The sequence below is a fragment of the Pelophylax lessonae genome, assembly GCF_965119305.1.
Source record: "Pelophylax lessonae genome assembly, chromosome: 1".
Taxonomy (NCBI): domain Eukaryota; kingdom Metazoa; phylum Chordata; class Amphibia; order Anura; family Ranidae; genus Pelophylax; species Pelophylax lessonae.
Window position 1 is genome coordinate 456,787,244 of NC_138768.1, and position 22,463 is coordinate 456,809,706.

The 22,463-nt window shown below is 44.9% G+C and overlaps 1 protein-coding gene across 2 annotated transcripts in view; it reads right to left on the reverse strand.

Annotated features, from left to right (window-relative positions):
- CPAMD8 (C3 and PZP like alpha-2-macroglobulin domain containing 8) overlaps nt 1–22,463 on the reverse strand; it is a 472,168-nt gene that overhangs the window by 56,225 nt on the left and 393,480 nt on the right. For both annotated transcript variants that reach the window (XM_082260961.1, XM_082260960.1), the window contains one exon: nt 6,019–6,129. In XM_082260961.1, the coding sequence (XP_082117087.1) occupies nt 6,019–6,129 (111 nt within the window). The remainder of the gene's footprint in view (nt 1–6,018; nt 6,130–22,463) is intronic.

Below are 22,463 nucleotides of genomic sequence, written 5' to 3' on the forward strand. Positions count from 1 at the left end.
GTTTTCCTCCTCTAAATCCTAGGTGCGTCTTATGGAGTGAAAAATACGTTAACTTTTATTGGTGCCCAGTTGCTATTCTTACAATGCAGTGCATTTTTTTTTATACCTGATGTGACATGATGAAGAATTATAAATGTTTAGGGGTATTTGTGTAAGGGGGTCCCTTATTTTTTGGTTATTGGCCACATCTGCTACTTTGCTCCAATTGGGAAAGGGAGCATTTGAGGTAGAGAAAACAAGATTTTTGTAAGATCTTACCGTAAAATCTTTTTGTCTGAAGTCCATTGACAGACGCAGCAAACCAGTTTAGTTGTAAGCAGTGAAGAAAAAACCATCCCCATATCAGAGGGGCGGGTGATGTGTCTGTCAATGGACTTCAGAGAAAAAGATTTTACGGTAAGATCTTACAAAAATCTTGTTTTCTCTATCGTCCATTGACAGAAGCAGCATCTATCTTCATTAGCTGAATGGGACGCCAATGGTTAAAAACCCCTAAGAGAAACAAAAAAACATTCTCTTACGAAACAGCAGCCTGCAAAACTTTGCGGCCAAAAGAGGCATCCGAAGATGCCAACAAATCCACCTTGTAGAATTTTGTAAAGGTGTGCACAGATGACCAAGTCGCTGCCTTAAAAACTTATACAACAGAGGCCTGATGGCGAAAAGCCCAAGAGCTACTCAACACTCTAGTAGAATGCGCCTTCACAGGGAAAGGGGGAACCTGACTCTTGAGTGAATAAGCCAGCAACCGTCTGCCTGATGGACCTTGAAATGGTCACAGCAGACGCAGCCAAACCTTTGCAAGGACCGTCCGTAAGGACAAAGAGAGAGTCCGATTGTCCAAAGGACTCAGAAACCGTCAGATAAACGCTTATCGCCTGAACCACATTCAAAGAGTGCAAGGCAAATTCTTTGGGTTGCTTAGGCTTAGGACATAAGGAAGGCAACACAATGTCTTCATTAAGATGAGAATCCGACACCACCTTAGGGAGAAAAGACCGATTAGGTCGGAGAACCACTTTATCCCTGTGGACTACCAAATAAGGTGAACGACAGGACAGTGCCGCCAATTCAGATACTCTGCAAGCAGAAGTAATAGGCACTAGGAAGACAACCTTCTGCCACAAGGAAAGCAGAGAAATTTCCCTAATATTCTCAAAAGGAGGCTTTTGAAGAACAGACAAAACCAGATTGAGATCCCACGGGGGTAACGGAAATCTCCTCGGAGGAGCCAGATGACGCACCCCCTGAATAAAAGTGCGAATCAAGCTATTAGTAGCCAACGGACTTTGGAAGTAAATAGCCAAGGCCGACACCTGACCCTTAATAGTGCCCAACGCCAGGTGCTGCTCAACCCGTTTTTGTAAAAAGGCCAAAACCCTAGCTATAGAGAATAGGCGAGGGTGCAACCGCAGCGATTCACACCATGAAATGTACGATTTCCACATACGATGATAGATCTTCCTGGTCGTCGACTTCCTGGCTTTCAAAAGGGCAGGAATCACAGAGTCAGAAAGGCCTCTATCCCTCAACACCTTGCTTTCAACAGCCAAGCCGTTAAAGCCAGCGACCGTAAAGCAGGATGGAAGATTGGTCCCTGAGACAGCAGATCTTCCCGCAGAGGAAGTCTCCATGGAGGATCTACGACCATTTTTATCAGGTCTGCGTACCAAGATCGCAGAGGCCAGTCTGGTGCCACCAGAATGTCCGGAATGCCTTCCACCGCCACCCGGCAAAGAAACCTGAGTACGAGCGGAGGGAAGGCATAAATCAGCCGATACTGGCTCCAAGGAGCCACCAGAGCGTCTGTGGCGTCGGTCAGAGGATCCCAAGACCTGGCCACAAACCTCTGGACCTTTCTGTTGAGGCGTGACGCAAACAGATCCACCTCCGGAGTCCCCCACCGGGCACACAGGAGGTGAAACACCTCCGGATGAAGGGACCATTCCCCTTGATCCAACACCTGACGACTGGTATTCCGCTTGCCAATTCTCCACACCCGGATGTGGACTGCGGAAAGAGCTGGAACATTGGCTTCCGCCCTAACCAGAATCTTGGCCACCTCCTTGGCCGCCAGGACACTCTTGGTGCCCCCTTGATGATTAATGTAAGCCACAGCCGTGTCATTGTCCAACTGTATCCGAACCAGAGAACCGCGTAGCCGATTCGTCCAGTGGAAAAGGCAAAGCTTGATTGCTCTGAGCTCCAGAATGCTGATTGGCAAGGAGAACTCTCCGGACGCCCAAGTCCCCTGGGCACAGAGCTTCACCAGCACTCCACCCCAGCCTGACAGGCTGGCATCCATGGTGACCACCATCCAAAACAGCGGCAGGAAGGACTTGCCTTGACACAAGGCAAGAGACTGGATCCACCAGGATAGGGTCGACTTCGTGAGAAGACTCAAACAAATCTAATCTTCCGGTCCAATGACCGAGGGTCCCTGTTACATTTTGCCAGAATCACTGCAGAGGCCTGGAATGAGACTGAGCAAATGGGACCGCTTCGAAGGTTGACCAGTACGGATGGCGATAGAGCAGATTTCTTGAAATTGATTGTCCACCTGAATTCTTGAACTGTAATAGAGATGTTGTCCAACAGATCCGAATGAGAGTCTGCCCGCAACAGGAGATTGTCCAGATATCCCAAAATTAAGTTTCCTCTTTGATGTAACAAGGCCAGCACAGGGGCCAGGACCTTAGTAAAAACTCTGGGAGCAGAGGCGAGACCAAAGGGTAACGCCAGAAATTGAAAATGCTCCTCTGCCACCGCGAAGCGGAGGAAATGCTGATGTCCTTCGAATATGGGGACGTGGAGATACACATCCTTGATATCGATGGAGGCTAGAAAATCCATCCCCCTGATTCAAGGATGCCACCACTGACCGAATGGACTCCATTTGAAACTTCTGCACCCGCACAAAGCGGTTCAGAGCCTTGAGATCCAGGATTGGATGCACCTTGCCCTCCTTTCTTGGCACTCTGAAAAAAAGTTTGAATAGAAGCCATGAGAGTGTTCCTGTGGAGGAACCGGCACAATCACTCCTTGAGCCAGGAGGTCCTGCAAAGCTACTGGAAGATCTATCAAATGCTCTGGAGACAGGAGAAGATTTGACTGAAAAAACCTGTCCCCCCGGCCAGGACCAATATTCGATTAGGTACCCGGAACAAATCAGTTTGCAAACCCATTTGTCTTAAACAAAGGTGGTCCAGGGTTCCTGAAAGAAGCGCAGCCGTCCCCCCACCCCAGAAACGGGTGAGGGCGCCCCTTCATGCTGAAGAGAACTTTTCCGCAGCACCGGACTGACTGGTCTTGGACTTGCCCCAGTGCTTCTTAGACCCTCCAGAAGCTCTGAACGGCTTACCTTTTTCTTGCACCCCTGGGGCACGAAAAAACTGTCTATGAGCAGTAAAGGAAGGACCCCACTTAGCATTTTGGCACAACTAGCACATGCTTAACGCGCCACTATTGGTCATTCACAATATCATGAAAAGTCTCGGGACAGGGAAAAACCTTGCCAGACTTTTGGGTCTTGCGGGAGCCAAAGGCCACACGTGTCCCTGCCGGCGTGGGCTCATCAGCCAATTTTAAAAGTTTCCCTCACTGAAATAATCAGGGCCTCGACCAAAGCGTGTTGCTGTGCTGCAGCTGAAGAAGACAGGTACTCTTCACTATCTGACTGCGAGGACAGGAACCCTTCAGGTAGGGGGAGGCGTCCATGGCGACCACATCAGCCTCTGAATTAGAGGACTTCAGCAGAGATGGAGAAGGCAACGGCGTTTTTCTGCTATTAACCTTTTTCATGACAAAATCAACTTTTGTTGCCAGGTTTTTGCAGAGCTGCTGAAATCATGGCCAGCGACTGCAATCCGGATGTCTGGGAGTCGCACAGAGTGGGTCTGAGGGTGGATTTACAGCCTGGGACTCCATATTCAAAGCTACAGAAAAACAGAGTACTGTCACTTTAAGAAGCACAGATCGCGGTTCCCGCCACCGATCGCAGCGGTCTGCAGATTCCCCCTGAAATATACACTAACAGCAGAGTGTGCGTGGATATGCCCGCAAGGACCCCAGTACTGTACTACCTCCAGAGAGAACCCTCCTGAACGGCCTGCAGCAGGAAAAAGAATCACAGGAAGTGACCTCGGCCTGGATGTAAAAAGTCACGCTGCAAGTGCAGTTCAATAGGACTACACAAAAATGGTTGCCAATGCATTTTAATAGAAAGCTCAGGGAAAATGGTTGCCCCATACAAGTCAATGGGAAAAATATACACAATGCCCACACTTAAGATGGCGACGCCCACGGCATGTGGCCAGGGACCCCCACAATGAAGGCCTCAAGGATCTACAACAAGACCCAGCAAGTAACAAGGTATTATTGCCACCCCCCTCAGGACGCCAGGCACCCCAGTTACATAGCCCCCTGTAGGGGCGGAAGACAGGGCACAGAGGCCAGGTACCTGACAGGCCAGGGGTATTTTTGAGGAAGTATAGGTACTATTATCCCCAGGAGAGGGCCCACATCCCCCCCGAGGCCACCAGGGTCAAGGAAGGGGTCACATTTACTCACCATACCATGGACCGGCTGGGCTCCGCTCCGGGCAGACCTCCTCCCACCCGAAGTGGGGGTGCTGCCAGCCGAGGGGTACGCTGTGACTCAAGGCGTTCCAGGTCATCGCGTCCCCATCCGGAAAGGGGCACCGTCGTGGCTAAGCCTAGTGCGGGACTAAAACCTGCTTATGCTCATAGGCCAGGCTAGGGAAACCATAAGGATCTAGATTATCCAGTGCGAAACCCCAGCTGGAATTGCTTGCAGATCACCAGGAGGATCCCCCTGAACACTAGCTAGCAAAGTGAGTAAAGAGAAATAAAACAAAATATTCTGAAAATAATAAAAAAAACTGAGCTTGAAGTCCCAGCAGGAAACCTAGGTCCTACTCTTTCTCTAGGCAGAAACAAACTGGTTTGCTGAGCACAGGGTGTGTGGATTATGCATGTGGAGACGGCCCCGTGGGTGTGTACATTTACATTTTTCCTGCCTAGACTACTCCTGCAGGGGCATCATACCCCATTCAGCTAATGAAGATGGAGGCTGTGTCTGTCAATGGACGATAGAGAAAATTTGATTGTTGGAAGGTGGTCAGGAGTTGGAGCTCTGCAGTGATTGAGGAGAGAACAGGCTTTTTGTGTACAGGCTCTTTGGTGTCCCCTGCTCTGGAGAAGCATGGTACGGTTTACTGTGTTTCCCTAGGGGATTGAATTTCACATTTGCTGTTTATTGAAGACTTTTTTGCCTGAAATAAAACTAGTGTTTATTTTCAGTATAACCCAACTGTCTGAAAATCCTAATATTCCAAAGGCGTCATTTAACCCTTTCAGTGGTCGCTCACTTCCAAACACATCTGATTGTGCCTCAAACATGTATGTCGGGCTCCACTGGCCTCATGCGTAGAGCAGGGGGAGTTCAGTGAAAATCTATTCATTGATCATTTCTGTGGTGAATTAACCTGAAGTGAAGAACATTCTATCATCTGTAAATGGAAAGTGTGATTTTCTTACTACAAAAAGGCCTTTGATAAAAAAGAAATACGTACAAGAGTACTGTAGGAACAGTAGTGAAGCCTGACCCAAAGACAGTGTGAGAGTACAGCAGAAATGTGAGATAAACAGTGTCAGGTCTGCGATTGAGGAATTGAGAAAGGGAATCTGGAGAGGCACTGGGAACTAATCATGATAAATAGTAATTATCCTAGAGAAAGCATCCTGTATATGCTGCACTGGTCAGAGTCGTCCTAGAAATGTAAGTGAAGGAAGAGTGAGATGGGTTTCTGATGTACAAATCAGAATGTCACTGATAACACTACTCATGTAGTATATGTGAGAGGATATCACCCTGCTTGGTGTGTCCAATTACTATCCACTGCTTACATTTGTACAAGGCAGAGAAGATGTGACAAATGGGTCAAAAATGTGAACTGAAAGCAGAATATAGACAATAAGGTAGAGCTGAAAATCTCACCTGTCCACTGATTTGCAGTGCTCTCCACTTCATTACACGTGGTACCATCACACAACTCTCTAGACAATGGGCTGCTCTCGCTAGCATTGTAGAATCTGGTAGCTTCAAATGCTGTTGAGGTAAAAACGTAATCAAGTAATCCATGTAATAAATAGTCACAACAATAAAACTAGCAATGTTTAACACTATAATGATGAGCAAAATAGCATATAAAAACTATTCGCGAACATAACTTTTCAAAAACTCTCTATATTTGTGGCATGCACAAAGCCTAATAGTGACATCAAATGGAAACTTGTAACTGCAATAAAGTGATGATACATAGAGCTGAGAAAGCATTCTATCCAGTAAAAACCTAACTAATAAGAACGTTGCTGTATATGAGATAATTAAAACATTACCAAAGCAGAATAATAGCATATTTAGTGTATCCAACAAGGCACCAAGGCTAATCTGAGGCTGTGGTTTAATCTGTTTGCCTTTTAGATTTTACAGCACACAAGACCCTTCCAACACCCCTCCCTCAAGAGCCTGCACCAGCATTCTTTTTTTTCCTTTACCTTATTACTGGTGAGAAATTTAGATTTCTCTACTTGCTCAAAAATCAATTTCTTGGAGTCCATTGAGAGTCACAGCAACTCAGAGGTTGTTGGGTTATACTACTGAATACAGGAGGATTTCATACACTGGCAAATAAAAAAAACTGTCCCAGCCCAGTGTAATCTCTCCTGCTTCCACCATGTTTCGTGATAAAGCAATACTAAGAGCATGATCATAGGCATAGGGAAGGGGACCTCTGTCTCTAGACTACAAAAAAATGAATTTTATTGAATCAATCTTGAATTCAATCATCCTTGTCCATTTAAGGAAACGGGAATTCAAGAACTGTCAGGACATCCAAAAGCAGTTCAACTGAGGGATGGGCAAAACTAACAGGCCCACAAAAAAACAAGAAAACTGGGGACTGGCTGCAGCCCAAGGAGCCGTCTGAAGGACTTTACACCTGAAGATGGCATCAGATGAATCCTGAACATTTAACAGGTAAACTTTGGAGAATGTTGGAACAGAAGACCATGATTATTTCCTTATATATTGCAGTTTACAAGTTCTTAGATGTGGTGGCTGCATTTGTTTTCTTTGGCTTTTTTTTTAACTTTTATTTTCACCTGGTGTTCTAGCTACTAACACACTTCTTATCTTAGGGTTGCTCCACTGTGTCTGAGCGACGTAGCCACCCTTGGATAGTAGCATTGTCAACCTGTAGAAAGGGAAGTGTTCGATGGACTAGTAGATTTAAATGGACTTTATATCAATGACTTACATATAAAAGTCTAAGGCTACATTTGCATTGATGATTTGGTCTGGTGCTATTGACAGCAGGATGAATCTGCAGCTGTTTTTGCCATCTGTGTGTCCAGCAGTGAAAACTACAAGTAACTGCTGGCTGTACAAACAGCCACAGATAGCTGCAGATGCCGCCAAACTGTCAATAAAGTACCGAGGCTTGGCAGAAAATGTAACCTAACTCCAGCTAACACTTTAAGAGTTACATAGACAGTTTATTGTCTTTTGAGATGAAGGATTTAGAGCAGTAATAAACACATAAAATGTTTTTTTATTGCAGCTTACCAATTCTTACCCAGATAGCAAGCAATTGTGCAGCAAGTTTGAAAATGACTTGTTAAGCTATTGATAGACTTGCCAGGCTTCACAAGTTTGTTGCACAATTGCAGCAAGTCCGCATTGCATGATTTCAGATCAATTGTCTTTGCAAACATTCTGCAAGTTCTGGTTCAGTTATGTTGTGCAATAGTCATCCCACCACAGGGGTCACTGTGGCTGAATTATCATGCTGTAGACTTCCAGAGCTCTTGCTGTAGACTCAGGTGCTCTGAAAGTGTAAAACTTGCCAGTAAAAATATGAAGCAAGTTAACAAGACTTACAAACCAATATTGCCTCAAATTTGTGGCAAGTTATCCTTGCAATCAGAGAAATTCCTGCAATATGTTGAAGAACATTTGCAGGGAATTTTGGGCACCCACTTTACCTGAGAAGCATAGGGGGAATAGCGGGGTCACCAGCGACTTTAGGAAGCTGTGGTCCAAGGTCAGTTATTTTTAAATGACATAGACAGTAACACAAAAAAGTAACACACATAAACAATCTATTCCAATACTTGTTTTGCTAAATCAGTCCAATTTAGCATTGAGTCAAATGTTCCGGTCATGCTGGGTACAAACATGATGATGAAGTGTCATCAGGATAAACCTCCACACCCTTGCCATTTTTTAATTTACTTTATGCCTGATTGGTGCACATCAATGATGTCATCTTATCAACACGACAGCACCAATGGCTGCTATTTTATCTAAGAATACAGATGTGCAGACCCACACACACAAATATCTACTTCTCTACCACACCGAAAGTGAAAAAAAATAAATAAATCTAAATTCCATTAATCGCTTTCTTCACTGAACTGTGGTGCTGCATGGAAAACTGCCTATACCTGTTTAGCTGGACATATCTTTTTTATCCATTTTTTGTTAGCTTTTTATCTTCTACTAAGCCCCTGTGTGGTCCAGTGTTTGGTATTTTCCTGGCCTAAGAAAAATGTGTATATTTATGATGAACAGCTATCATTGAATTTCAAAATGTCAAACAGAAAGGAGGACTTTCAGAGCTTTGCTGTAGACCCACCACTGCAACTTTTCTCTTGCTAGAGACTCGCCACGCAAATTTGCTACAAATTGGAAAAGTGACAACTAGAACTTGTGCTTCAAGTGCTCTACAAATGTACAACATGCCAGTGAAAATGTGCAGCAAATTAACAAGACTTACAATTCAACACTTTTACAAATTTGTGGCAAGTTATCCTTGCAATCTGGGTAGATGTAATGGCTGTAAAATTTCCTTTTTTATGCTTTCTTTCTTCTATTTTCATCTGGTAATCCAGTCAATGTGTCTGTTGTTTTTCACAGAACAAACTCTCCAGCAGAATGTATAACATTACATGGATGTGACAAACCACTTAACACTGGCAGGGGTGACTAAAATAATCAGCTTTTATGTATTTATGCAAAACCTTTATCTCTTTATTCGATTTATTAAAAAGTGAGCTGAAGTTTAGCTTCAATGTGTTAGTGTATCTAAATCTGCTAATATATTTAACATTAACCCGGCAACCCCCCCCCTCCCAACTGACAATGCTGCTGTCTGCTCTGCCTCCTGTGTTCTCTCCTCCAGTGTGAAAACAGGGAAATAAGCCAAAGAAAATAAAACTGATGCAGCCACCACATCTAATGATAGGTAAGCTGAAATATAATACATTTTTGGTTTTTGGTTTAATAATACTTTAAATGAATAAAAGCGGACCACTGTAAGCATCCCTGCCAGTAGTAAATGGTTTGTCTCAACCACTGACATTTTTGATGAACAGCTCGGTCTTTTAAAGGAAGTTGAAAAATAACAGACTAAGGCCTCATGCACACAAGCGTTTGCCCAGCATTTGGCAAGTGTAAATGCATTTAGACGTATTTAGGCGAAACAAGTGCTTTGGCGTTATTACTTTATATTATCCAGAATAATTTTTTCTGACCATTAAAATAAATTAACACTCACGTGCTAAACACATCTATCATTAACGTGCGTTTAGACACATTTCGGTGTGTCAAACGTTTTTTTCTGACAGACCACTTCTGCTCCTGGATGTTTTTTTTCTGCCTCTAAATGCTTATGTGCGCATGTATACATAGGCTAACATAGAGGGGCATTTAGAGGAAGAAAAAAACAGCCAGACCCCCTAAAAGCAGCGTTTTTAATGCGCAGTGTGCATGAGACCTTACTGGCAGGGCCATAAGGTGAAAGTAAAGTAAAAATAACTATACATTTAAAAGAAGTTTTATAAGCTACAATACAGCATATAATTTTTTGGGATTTGGATATGCTTTAAGAGCTTGTGCTTAGATAATGATCTTTCTGAGCCACCCAGAAATGGTGGAACAAGAAGTAGCTTCCCTTTTATGGGAACCATCGGAAATGATAAAGGAAGCTATTCTTTCTAAGGAAGCAATGGTTGGGAGGTAGACATGCACAGCGCAGACTACCGTTGCTGCTCTTAAAATCTTGTTTATTGTAGAAACCATGGTGTACAGGTCAGAATACATTGAGCTGTCGTTTTTCAGACTACATGGCTTAAGTTATGACTAAAGCTGTGTAGGTTGAAATGCATCAGTTTACTGTATTCTAACCCGTACACTGTTTTATTTTACAATAAACAAGATTTGACTAGCAGCAAAGGCAGTGAGGATCCCTTTTATGGATATATACTACAGCTGTGAGACTGCAAATCGGGCACCTATGAGCTTTGTTGATGCTGGATTGATTAGGTAGTAGCACTGAATATTTCTACTTTGTTACAGTGTAATGAATGTAATACTGGTTATATTGGTGAAATGCCTATTTCACCTTATGGTGCATACCTTATGTATATATGTATATATGTTACTGCTGAGATTTACTACCTTACTCAAAATGCAGTTAGATCACCCCTCCTTTCGTTGAAGCAAGATGGCGCTTGAACAGGGAGACTACACCCAAAATAAGACCTCGTCATGTCCTGGAAGGAAGACATAGATACTCCAATCATCCAATCACCACCTTATATGTATTATATATGACTATTTCTTGGAAATTACTTTCCTCAGTCTTTATAAAGATAAAAGAGGAACTAATAAAATCAGAACGAACTAATGGCTGAACTGAGTGTCAGAGTTTGGTTTATTCAATGTGCGCACATTAATTCTCAAATTGGGAAGGCAGTAGATATAATCTCGGACTGTTTTGGTCCAAACCCAAAACATTTGGTGGCCCGTACGGGGAGACCTTGGGTTCTGTCCAACGGTAGCCGATAAAGAGGAAGCTGAGAGAAATCAACACAGACGAGGGCAGAGACTGATCACTTCTGAATATACGGTAAGACATATTTTAAATCTTGCCTGTATACCCTGTGTCTGTGATTGATTATCTTTGTGTCCGCACCGGCTGCCTGCGGTCAGCAAAGACAGGTAACGTAACTTGCCCAGGGTCTATTAACAAGGAACCTGCATAATTTATATCTGCTGCCTGTTTTGTTATATGTGTGCTGGTTTGTGGTGGGGTGATGAGACGGTCAGAAGGGAAATAGTCACAGGAAAAATAATTGGCTGGTCTTGATGCAGTGGTTACAATAACTGATCACAGACTTCCATCGCCAGTGCGGTAAAGCACGCTCGTCAGTGTGGTAAAGCATGAGGAAAGGAGGAGAGGGGAAACGCCAAGGAACACGCTCGTCGTGGGGACCCTGTGGCAGAGTTCATTCTGACAGTTTTGAGGCCCCTATAATGAGTCCGTAATGTCATGTGTGTAATGTGTTGAGTTCCTATGTGTGAAATTAAGTGGGATTGAGAAATGGCACCTGAAATGATATATTGAATTTAAGCTATCTTGCTAGACAGATAAGTAGTACTTGCTTCCTCTTTCTTGCATACAAGGGTATCGCATCCCGCACAGCAGCGGAGCAGCCCAACATTCTGTGTCACTTCAACTTCCTCTTTTTTCCCTGTGTAGTGTGACGTACAGTGGAACGAACAATCCCAGCATTCACACACATATACAATTATTTCTGTAAAGTTCAATTGTTTTGCCATTTATTGATATTGAGCGTAATAATAGTGGATAAGAACACTGTTTTATCAGGAAAAACATTTGCCCGTAGTTCCCTATGTGTAGGGGAGACTCGGTACAAAAGTTTGAGAATTGGCTACTTGCCAAGGGGGGGGGGGGGGGGGTTGAAGTGTAAATATCTTTGTTCCTATGAGTTATAGAATTCATTTTTGGACATTAAAGGTTACAGCAATTAACGTGACCATTGAACCCTATTTGGCACTGAGCCAAAAGTTTTAAAGTAGATTAACTTTTTATCTGATTATAGCATTTAAGTTATATTTTAAGGGCACCCTCCATAACCGAAGGGGAACCACTGGTAAGGTTTTTGCAAAAATTGTCAGGAAGCCAAAAGTTTCAAATTAAGTTAACCCTTTATCTAACCATAGCATTCAAATGATATTTTAAGGGCACCCTCCATTGAAGAAGGGGAACCTCTGGTCAGAGTTTTGAAATTTGGCACTGTGCCAAAAGAGGGAAATCAGTATCAATCTGGAGAAAGTACAAAATCGTTTACAAATTGATTGCCCGGATAGCTCAGTTGTGATGTCTTGTTCTGTTTGTGTGTGTGGTCCTTTGTTTGCTATACACCAAAGAGGCTGGGGATTAGTGAAAGTCAAGGAAGGCGGCTATTTAAAGGATCAGTTGGGCCACAAGCCGCTGCTCCCCAGCACTCCTGAACTGCGTGTTGTGAGATTGAACGTACAATACCCGATGAAACGAGGGTTTGGGTTACCCCTTGAGCAGATTGAGCAGAGAGCAGAAAGAGAGGGTTATCAACCCATTAGTTGCCAGTACTGCCCCTTCCGGCCGTTTGCCGAGACGGCGGCAGAAGAACAGAAAAGAGTGAGGGACCTTGGATTTGAGCTGGGTGGCCCAGAGGGGGGAGAGGACCAATCAGAGAAGAAAAGTGAAAAGGTATACCCCCATTACAGCCCTTCCCTGCAAGACATTGTTTTTCTCATAGGGACAGCATCTGACTTCGTCATGTGCAAAGCCTGTGGCAAGGGGAGCGATGGAAAATCTATCTCTCGTCTAACGTACAGCACAAAAAGAGTTCCAAGGCACATATGGACAGATGAGTTGGGGGGGGGGGGGGGACCCACTATGACAACTTTCTGTTGGTGGCCATCTTAGTACACCCATGTCTCCATTTCTTGACCAACCTAGTACACTTCCTGTTGACGGCCATCTTGGCACACCAGGAAGGCCTAACAAAGCCCTTTACCCTCCTCTGCCTATATTCAGTTCTCCTTGTTCTAAACCAGGATGGATGGTTCCTGCCACACTCCCATCCTCCCCGGATTACAGGTCCAATATACTAGTGATGAAGAAGCATCCAACTGGGACGACTAACCGCAGACGACAAGGGCACCCACTGATTTAACCCCTAATCCGAGACTCACAGTTCTGAGGACTTCATCTGCTCTTGCCCCAACTCCAGGCCCAGTTACCAGCCCGGTTAGCAGAAGGGGCACCGAGGATGTATGTATGTCGCCTTTACCCCGTCACAAGCAGCTACCTTAATGACAAGTCTGCCTGACCCAAAAAAAAACAGCCAATGCCTTCTACCACAGGATAGTGCGGATACAACAAACTTGTTCAACTGCCAGGAAAGACTTGAACAGCCTATGTCAAATTAAAGCAGGATCTACACTCGACCACCACCCCTGCCCAGTACCAAGGAAAGGATCACCAGCTATAACTGTGGGAAACAAGGACACTTTAGAAGAGAACGCAGGGCCCCAAGGCGTCCCAGAAAAGACAAGGATCCCCGTGACGGACAACAACAACAACCACCACGCCCCAACTCCCACTAGGAAACTGGCAAATCCGTGTCACCCCTTATGACAGTGTGCTCAAATGGTACTAATATTAACAGTGTTTCTAAGCAACAATGAACAAATATTAACCGAAGTCCCAATAACCCTGGAGACAACATGCCGAGATCTGGCAGAAATTTGGAGCGGCAATGAACGACACCTGCCCTTTGATCACCTGATGTGTGATCACTTGCAGAAGTGGGGCCCACACAGAGAAGAGGTGAAGTTCTTTCTGCGTCATGAGGAATTCCTAGCAGAGGGCAATGATCAGACAGCCTTTCAAGCCCCAAACCAGAGAAATGGTCTAATACTTTCCTTTCCACTGTTGAAGTTTCCTGGGGGCTCGTCCCCATTACTGAGCCACTCCAACTGGGAACATACCCTAACTTGCTTGCCAGAGTTGTGGTGTCTTATACATGCCCCTTGAATCTGCTAGGAGCTGATGTGCTGTCCAGACTACAGGCCTTGATCATTTTCACGCCTGAACGAGGAGTGCAGCTACATACTCCTCTATCCTTAGAAGACTCATCTGCTTTGTGTTCTCTGCCTCTCGTGATAACACTTCATGAAGGGACCACTCCAGGTTCAATACCACAGGAAGTACTTGACAGGATCCCTGCGTGCTTATGATCCATGGGACCTGAAGACATCAGTCACTTAAAAAGAACCACCAGTCATGGTGCAACTGAAACCTGAGGCACTCCTGCCCAGTAAACCACAATACCCTTTGAAGCCAGCTCAATTCGTAGCTATCTCACCATAGGTCGAGACTCTTTGTCTAATGAAGCTCTGATACCCTGTACTTCCAAATGTAATGCCTCAAGGAGCCCAAAATTCCCCATCCCGATTTGCCAATGACATCCATTTGAGACACATGGATCCAACTCCACCCAGAGGTTGTGCTCCTTCAGTATGTGGATGATCTCTTGCTTTGTGCGGACACCCAAGAAGAGGCATCATTAACTCGCTCTGAGAGCCTCCTTTGCTATTTGGCCGAACAAGACTGCAAAGCCACAAAACACAAGAACCAGTGGTGCAAAGACACAGTGGTCTTTCTTGGTCACTGCATCTCAGAAGGCACACGACATCTTACCCAAGAACAAGTTGCAGCAATCAAGGCCATTCCAGTGCCAATGGGTCAGAGATCCCTCCATCCCATCCCCCCATCCTTGCTGGGACTGATCTCCTACTGTCGTTCCTGCATTCCCGATGCATCCCTACTGATGCGACCCCTGTATGATGCCCTGAAGACCGATCCTTCCCTACTATCAACAAAAGCCCTCACCAACTTTGAACTTCTGAAAGAAATTCTGTCCATGGTCCCCGCCCTCCACCTTTAGAACTATGAGAAGCCTTTCAAGCTATTTGTCTCAGAGAGAGAGGGACATGCCACAAGAGTACTGGTTCAGGCCCATGGCAACAGGCTCAGACCGATTGGGTACTATTCTTGCCGCTTGGACCCCGTGGCTAGGGGTGGCCCTTCCTGTTTAAGCTGTTTTCGCTGTCCATACGCTGCTGGACAAAACTTCAGACCTCGTTTTAAGCACACTCTCCACTTCTTCTGGCTTCACAAGACATTGCTGTTTCCCAAAGTGTGCCCTACTCATCCCGGACAATGTGTCCCTCCAAAGGTGTCACTCTCAACCCGGCCACACTTCTGCCGGTTTTTTCGAGGGGGGACAAGAAGGAGAAGAAGGACGAGAAGGACAAGAAGGAGAAGAAGGAGAAGGACAAGAATGAGAAGGTGAAGAAGACCCCTATAATACTCCAGACGAAGGAGGCAAGTGCCACACTGGTGGCTAGAGAGTTCCTGACAGCGGCCGGAACACCGGTGAAACATGGCCCAGCCATCAAGGATTTAATGGATGCACTATTCCTGCCTGAACAAGTGGCGGTCTTGAAGGTTAAAGCACATGGCAGACTGAATTCTCAAGAAGCCAGAGGGAACCACATGGCGGATATAGCGGCTAAGCAAGCAGCAACAACCCAACGAAAAATAGCCGAAGTGGCCGAAGAAGAGAGTGAATTCCCAGTGCAGATGCCATCTGACAGGCTATACCTAGCCTCTATGCAAGGGGCGGCTCACACAGATGAAAGGGAAAACCCGTTTACCAAAATATATGTATTCAGCAGTCGTCCAATGGGAGCATGGATCTGCACATCTCTCTAATAACTTAATGAATTCACTGATCAGCAAATATTACTGGGCCCCAGGATCAGGAATAACCACCTTAACCAGAAATTACTGCGCCTCATGTGCAGTATGTGCAAAATGCAATCTGGTAAGGACAGAAGAGACACCGCAGAAACATTTGGCGAAACCCCTGTATCCGTTCCATGGCGTCACAAACAGGATACAAATTGATCATATACAGATGCCAAAAAGCCCTAGTGGTGGTAAACATGTCCACCGGTTGGACAAAAGCCTACACCGTTACAAACATCACAGCCAAGAAGTTATTCAGTGAGATATTATGTAGAATTGGGGTCCCAGAGGTGGTAGAGAGCGATCAGGGCCCAGCTTTCACAGCAACCCTTACGAAAGAGATTGGGGCAGCACTGGGAGTTCAGTTTGCTCTACACACCCCATACCACCCTCGAAGTAGTGGGAAGGTAGAAAGGATGAATGGTACAATAAAGTCTAGGATGTTAAAAATGTCCCAGGAAACAGGGATTAGTTGGCCAGACAGTTTGCCCATTGCCCTGTTCAGTGTCAGACACATCCCCCAGGGGAAACATGCCCTGTCTCCTTATGAAATTTTGTTTGGTTCAGCCCCAGACTCAGCTGTTACTTCCCACAGCAGTTGCAGTTACAATCTGATGTGTTAACTAGTTATGGTATATTTGTCTAAAGCATTAACTAATATCCGTTCTCGAGTATTTTCCTCCATTCCAGATCCAGAAACAGACCCAGGAACCCACAGAAGACAAGATTCTACCGGCAGCACAATGACTATATATCCTTTTCTTTAAAAGTCTGATAAAAAGCTCAGCAGGTGATAATCACCAAACCAGGTACGCAACAGGCGGCCACCACTAGGACAAATAGTATCACTACATTTTGGTACAATTCATCTAGAACACAAGCAGTTGCATTTACTTTTTGATTTTTTGTAGTATAATACTTCTGATAAATACACTGACCTAGCACCCAACCGCAGGAGGAAGCGAACAGCTCCCTCCGGAAGCTTTGACCCTCATGTGTACATGAAAAGGAGTCCCAAGGGGGGGTCCCCGATGAATTCGAAGCCAGGGATCAGGTGGTTTTGAGTCTCTTAAGTTGAAGAAGAAGTATTACAGACCCTTGAACTCAGTATTGTAGCTGGATGAGTGGGTGGCAGAAGGTGCTCGCCCAGGTGGCTGTAACAGTACTAATAGAAGAAGAAGACCGCCTTATGATGGAAGAGGACAAACCCTTCATTCCTCTATAGTCACTCATCCCTATTCATTATCTCACAGTTCTATAGGGTTATAGGGATAGATAGCACCTGACCGCCCTCTCCAAGCTGTATCGAGGGGGGTAGTGAGCTAGTTACCGCTCTTCTCTATATACGGCCCCCAAAAAAGTTCCGGTGGAGTATGGGCCAGGTGAATAGGTGCTCTAGTAGTAATAGGGACAGATTGAAATAGACATTTCAAGGGGGGAACCTGTAATGGATGCAATACTGGTTATATTGGTGAAATGCCTATTTCACACTTATGGTGCATACCTTATGTATATATGTTACTGCTGAGATTTACTACTTTACTCAAAATGCAGTTAGATCACCCCTCCTTTCGTTGAAGCAAGATGGCGCTTGAACAGGGAGACTACACCCAAAATAAGACCTTGTCATGTCCTGGAAGGAAGACATAGACACATAGATACTCCAATCATCCAATCACCACCTTATAGGTATTATATATGACTATTTCTTGGAAATTACTTTCCTCAGTCTTTATAAAGATAAAAGAGGAACTAATAAAATCAGAACGAACTAATGGCTGAACTGAGTGTCAGAGTTTGGTTTATTCAATGTGCGCACATTCATTCTCAGATTGGGAAGGCAGTAGATATAATCTCGGACTGTTTTGGTCCAAATTCAAAACAACAGCGCAAAGCCGCAAACCACATCCAGGCAATGAAAGGAGATCAGCTTCTGATGAACTGCAGCCAGACAGGGCTGGAAGAACAATGTTCTAGATGAGGTGAAAGACCAAAACCACGTTAGGAATCAAGGAAATTCTAAGCCTCAAGACCACTCAAATCTCAGAGGTGATTGCAACAAGGAATGCAACCTTGTATGAGAAAGTAGAAAGAAGAATATCCCTGACAGCCTCAAAAGGAGGTTTTTGAAATGCCAAAAAAAGGAAATTGAGATGCCAGTCAGAGTCAAAGGGGAGTGCACAAGATACGCCACATGAGAGACACTCTGTACAAAAGTTCTACTCAAGAAATGAGAAGCTAGTGGTTAGGGATAGACTGATATGTTTTTTTCAGGGCCGATACAGATATTTTGGTTACAACGTATCGGTATCGGCCGATATGGGCCGATATTTTGTACAATTAACGTTTTGAAAAATAAAGACAATTTTTGACACAAATCTGGTACTGAACATGTTAATTTTTGTTTAATGCTTAATGGCTGGCTTGCTGGCAACCTGTGGTATGTGGCTGGCTGGCTGGCACCCTGTGATGGGTGGCTGGCTGGCACCTGTGGTAGGTGGGTGGCTGACACAGGGGCTGTGGGTGGCTGGTACAGGGCCTGTGGGCGGCTGGCTGGTTCAGTGTCTGTGGCTGGCTGGTACAGGGCCTGTGGGTGGCTGGCTGTCTGGCACCCTTTCTGTGGGTGGCTTGCTGTCTGGCACCCTGTGGTGGGTGGCTGGCTGTCTGGCACCCTGTGGTGGGTGGCTGGCTGGGACCCTGTGGTGGGTGGCTGGCTGGCACAGGGGCTGTGGGTCACTGGCTGGTACAGGGCCTGTGGATGGCTGGCTGGTACAGTGCCTGTGGCTGGCTGGTACAGGGCCTGTGGGTGGCTGGCTGGTACAATGCCTGTGGGTGGTTGGCTGGCTCGCTGGTACAGTGCCTGTGGGTGTTTGGCTGGTATAGGGCCTGTGGATGTGGGTGGCTGGCTGGCACCGGGCTGCTGTGGGTGGGTGTACGGCTGTAATACACTCCCGCAAGACTAGTCCCAACTCCAGACGAGGCTGTCCAAGGTGAGGGAGGCGGCCTAAAAAGGCAGAATGACATCACAAAAATATCGGCAATATCGGGCAGTTCCCGTGCCGATATCGATATATTGGGGAAAGTGCATATCAGCCAACGATATATCTATAATCGGTCTATCCCTACTAGTGCTCTTTGGAACAAGATTGAAAGTGCCGACATTTGACTCTTGATGGTAATCAAGGCTAAATGCTAATCCAGGCCCATCTGGATTAGGTCCCTCAGAGAATTTCCTGCGCTGAAATTTTGCCTTCCATATGTGCTGGTCGACCTTATAGCCTTTAGCATCATGGGAATTGCTAATTAAATGATGCCACTGTCCCTTTAAACCTAGGCTTTATATAATTAAAGTCAGTGTTCGTGAAGCAAAAAGGTAAACCGAGTCACAAGATCTGGACAATCTGGAAGAGCCCATGATGCTTCTGCTAGATGTCTGATCGGGTCATAGTGACACATTCACCTTTGCCAGTCCAGAGCCATGAGGATCACCTAAAGGTTCTCCCTCTCGATCCTATGGAACAGAAGAGAAAGGAATTTCATGTAGCAGATCAGGCTGTATTAATCCCAAGGAGCTACCAGAGCATTTACTGATTCCACCAGAGGATCCCTGTACCTGGAGACAAACCTTTTCAGTTTGTTGTTAAGCCTAGAACCCAGGAGGTCCACATCTGGTGTTTCCAAGCTGTGACAAGGTCCTGAAACACCTAAACTGTTCTGCCTTCTAATTGTCCATGTCTGAGATGTAAACAGTGTACAACGTTTGATTGCGAAGGTCAGGAATGGATCAGGATCCATTCTACCTTTCTTGCCACCTCATGATTTCTGCATGACTTACTTGATGTACACCAGTGCTGTGACACTGTCTAACTGAGCAGATGACCCTCTACTCTGTCCAGCGTTCTCAAGCAGAAGCAAAGAGTTGGGCGATTGTGAAGATTCTCCAATGGAAGAAAAACTCTGGATAGAACAGTGCCTAAGATAGGACCCAGATAATCTAAGCGATGAGTCAGTACCAGCAATGAGTTTTGAAGTTTCAGGACCCAAAGAAGCCTTAGCAAGGCCTAGACAGTTTGAGCTACATTCTGGGACAGAACCTGTCCCTACTTTACCCTCTGGAAGTCATCCAGATATTGAACAATGGGGATGCCCTGGAAGTCCAGCAAGGCTAGCATGAGGGTCAGCACCTTGATGAACACTCCAGTTATAGAAGATAGTCTGAATAGCAGGATCGCAAACTGGAAGTGCTGGGAACCCACTGCAAAGCAAAAAAATTACTGATGTGTTAGAAAAATATGGACATGCAAGTAAATATCCATGATAGTCTCCTTGGCGGGGAAAGGCTATGACAGCATTGGTGGATTCCACGAAGAATTTCTGAGACTGGATGAAGAGATTAAGAGCCTTGAGATCCAAGATGCGGCATTTGACAGCTTTTGGTTTGGGAGCTATGAACATGTTGAAGTAGAACCATTCTGTCACATTTACTGGGGGGATGACCCCCTGCTCAAGAAGACCTATGAGGTCTGCATGGAGATCTGCCAATCTATGCAGTGACACAGACAGGCTGGATGACATGAACTGAGCAGGAGGCATACTGCGGACCTCTAGAAACCGTATCTGAGATGCTGGCTGTCCAAATGTCTGCAAAGGCTAACTGACATCCCTCTACTTTTGGGGGTGCCCCCTCATGGTGAATAAGCACACTTATGACCTCTGTGGTCAGAGTCAGAAATTAGGTGGCAATTTGGCTGACAAAATACTGCATGCCTGCAATGAAATACTCCAGGGATCTAGGAAAGTCTACTTCAGCAGAATGCCAAAATCCAGTCTGTTGGATGCTTTAAGTGTGCACTTCAGACAGCACTGGAATGTTCCCCATGTGTTCAGGATTTGACAGCAAGAGAGGTTCAGGTGGACAGAGATGACCTGGTCACCATAGGTGGACAACAGATCCATGTGTCACTTGCAGTCAGTAGTGGCAGGAAAGCAATTCCCCAACACTGTATGGCGGAAAGAGCAGTCCTCTGTGTTTACCCCAAATGTGGTAAAGCAAACAGAAAGTGGGGATTTCAATGGCGCACCAGTAATGAGGTAGCTCCTGGTCTCAGCCTGCACTTATTTACGAAGCAAGTCTTCAGAAAAAGGATCACAGCTGGAGCTGTTTTACAGCTGTGAACCCAGAAAGTATTCTGTGGCTAACAGTATACTCAAGTCTGGATAGCACCACAATGCAGAGTCCAGCTCCCAATGGTCTAATTCCAGGCTATCAATTGTCCAGTCCTGTGGGGCCTGAAGCTAGTGCCGTGGGAACACTAATCCAGATAGCTGTGAATAAAGATCAGCTCAAGTAGCTTGTAGAGGAAACTTGATTGAAGAAAAAAGTAGTCTTGACTGAAGAAAAGAGAAAAGATGTCCATCCCCCTAGACACTAGTAAAAAAAAAAAAAAAAAAGCCTGCTGGATGTAGAAGAGGTTATAATTTATTTGTTTGTTTACCAGTGTCCAAATCCTCCTGTAGGTGGCCCATAGCAAAAACAGGAAGTGAGGGGAAATCTCCGCAAATTACGGGAATTCCTTGGGACCCCAGGTCACCAGATCTAGCGTCCCCATTGGAAGATTTCCCCTCCATTACTTTTTTGGGGACAACCGAATATTTGGGATTTTCTTTTACTTTCACTTTCAATGATAACTGTAAACAAGACAAATAGAGAGGGTGAATCTCCCTAACGGGCACAGACAGCGATAAAAACCTGGGATGTGTTCTAATCCATTTCCACTCTGTTCAAAACGAAAAAAAAAAATAAAGTTTTGCCTTTAGTTATACTTTAGGAATTATATATTCAATAGAGATCAAAACAGGATAATATACACCCCTATTGCTGTGTCGATTACCTCCATAGACTTTAACCCTTTTCGCACCTAAGGGTAAAACTAATCTAAATGCCAAACCCAATTATTCCATGTGTTAGTAAAACCGTACATACAGTATCTCACAAAAGTGAGTACACCCCTCACATTTTTGTAAATATTTTATTATATCTTTTCATGTGACAACACTGAAGAAATTACACTTTGCTACAATGTAGTAGTGAGTGTACAGCTTGTATAACAGTGTAAATTTGCTGTCCCCTCTAAACCACTGGCAACAAAAGTGAGTGATATAATAAAATATTTACAAAAATGTGAGGGGTGTATTCAGTTTTGTGAGATACTGTATCATCACAACTACCTTGTGCATCCAGGTGGATTGTACCATGTTTTTTTTCTGGACAAATTTGGCTTTCATTTGGTGGTAAATGGTAATGGATATCTCTTGATTTTTTTTTTTATTATCAAAGGAAAACTGGCCCGAAAATAGTGAAAACAGACACAGCCTCATCTCCATGAGCTGAGTGGGTTATGAGTTGGTTATACTGCCACCTGCAGGAGTAGTCTAGGCAGTACGTTATTACAAAACTTAACATGTACACGCCCACGGGGCTGTCCCTCCAGGCAAAACCCCCACTGCCACAGCCCAGCACATCAGTTTAGTTGCAAGCAGTGAAGACAAAAGAACCATCCCCATACAGAGGCATCAGAGAAAAAGATTTTACGGTAGAATTCTACAAAAATCTTATTTTCTCTATCGTCCATCGACAGACGCATCTCCATGAGCTGAGTGGAACGTCCCAAAGCAGTATAGGCATGAGGGGTGGGAAAACAACCAGACAGTA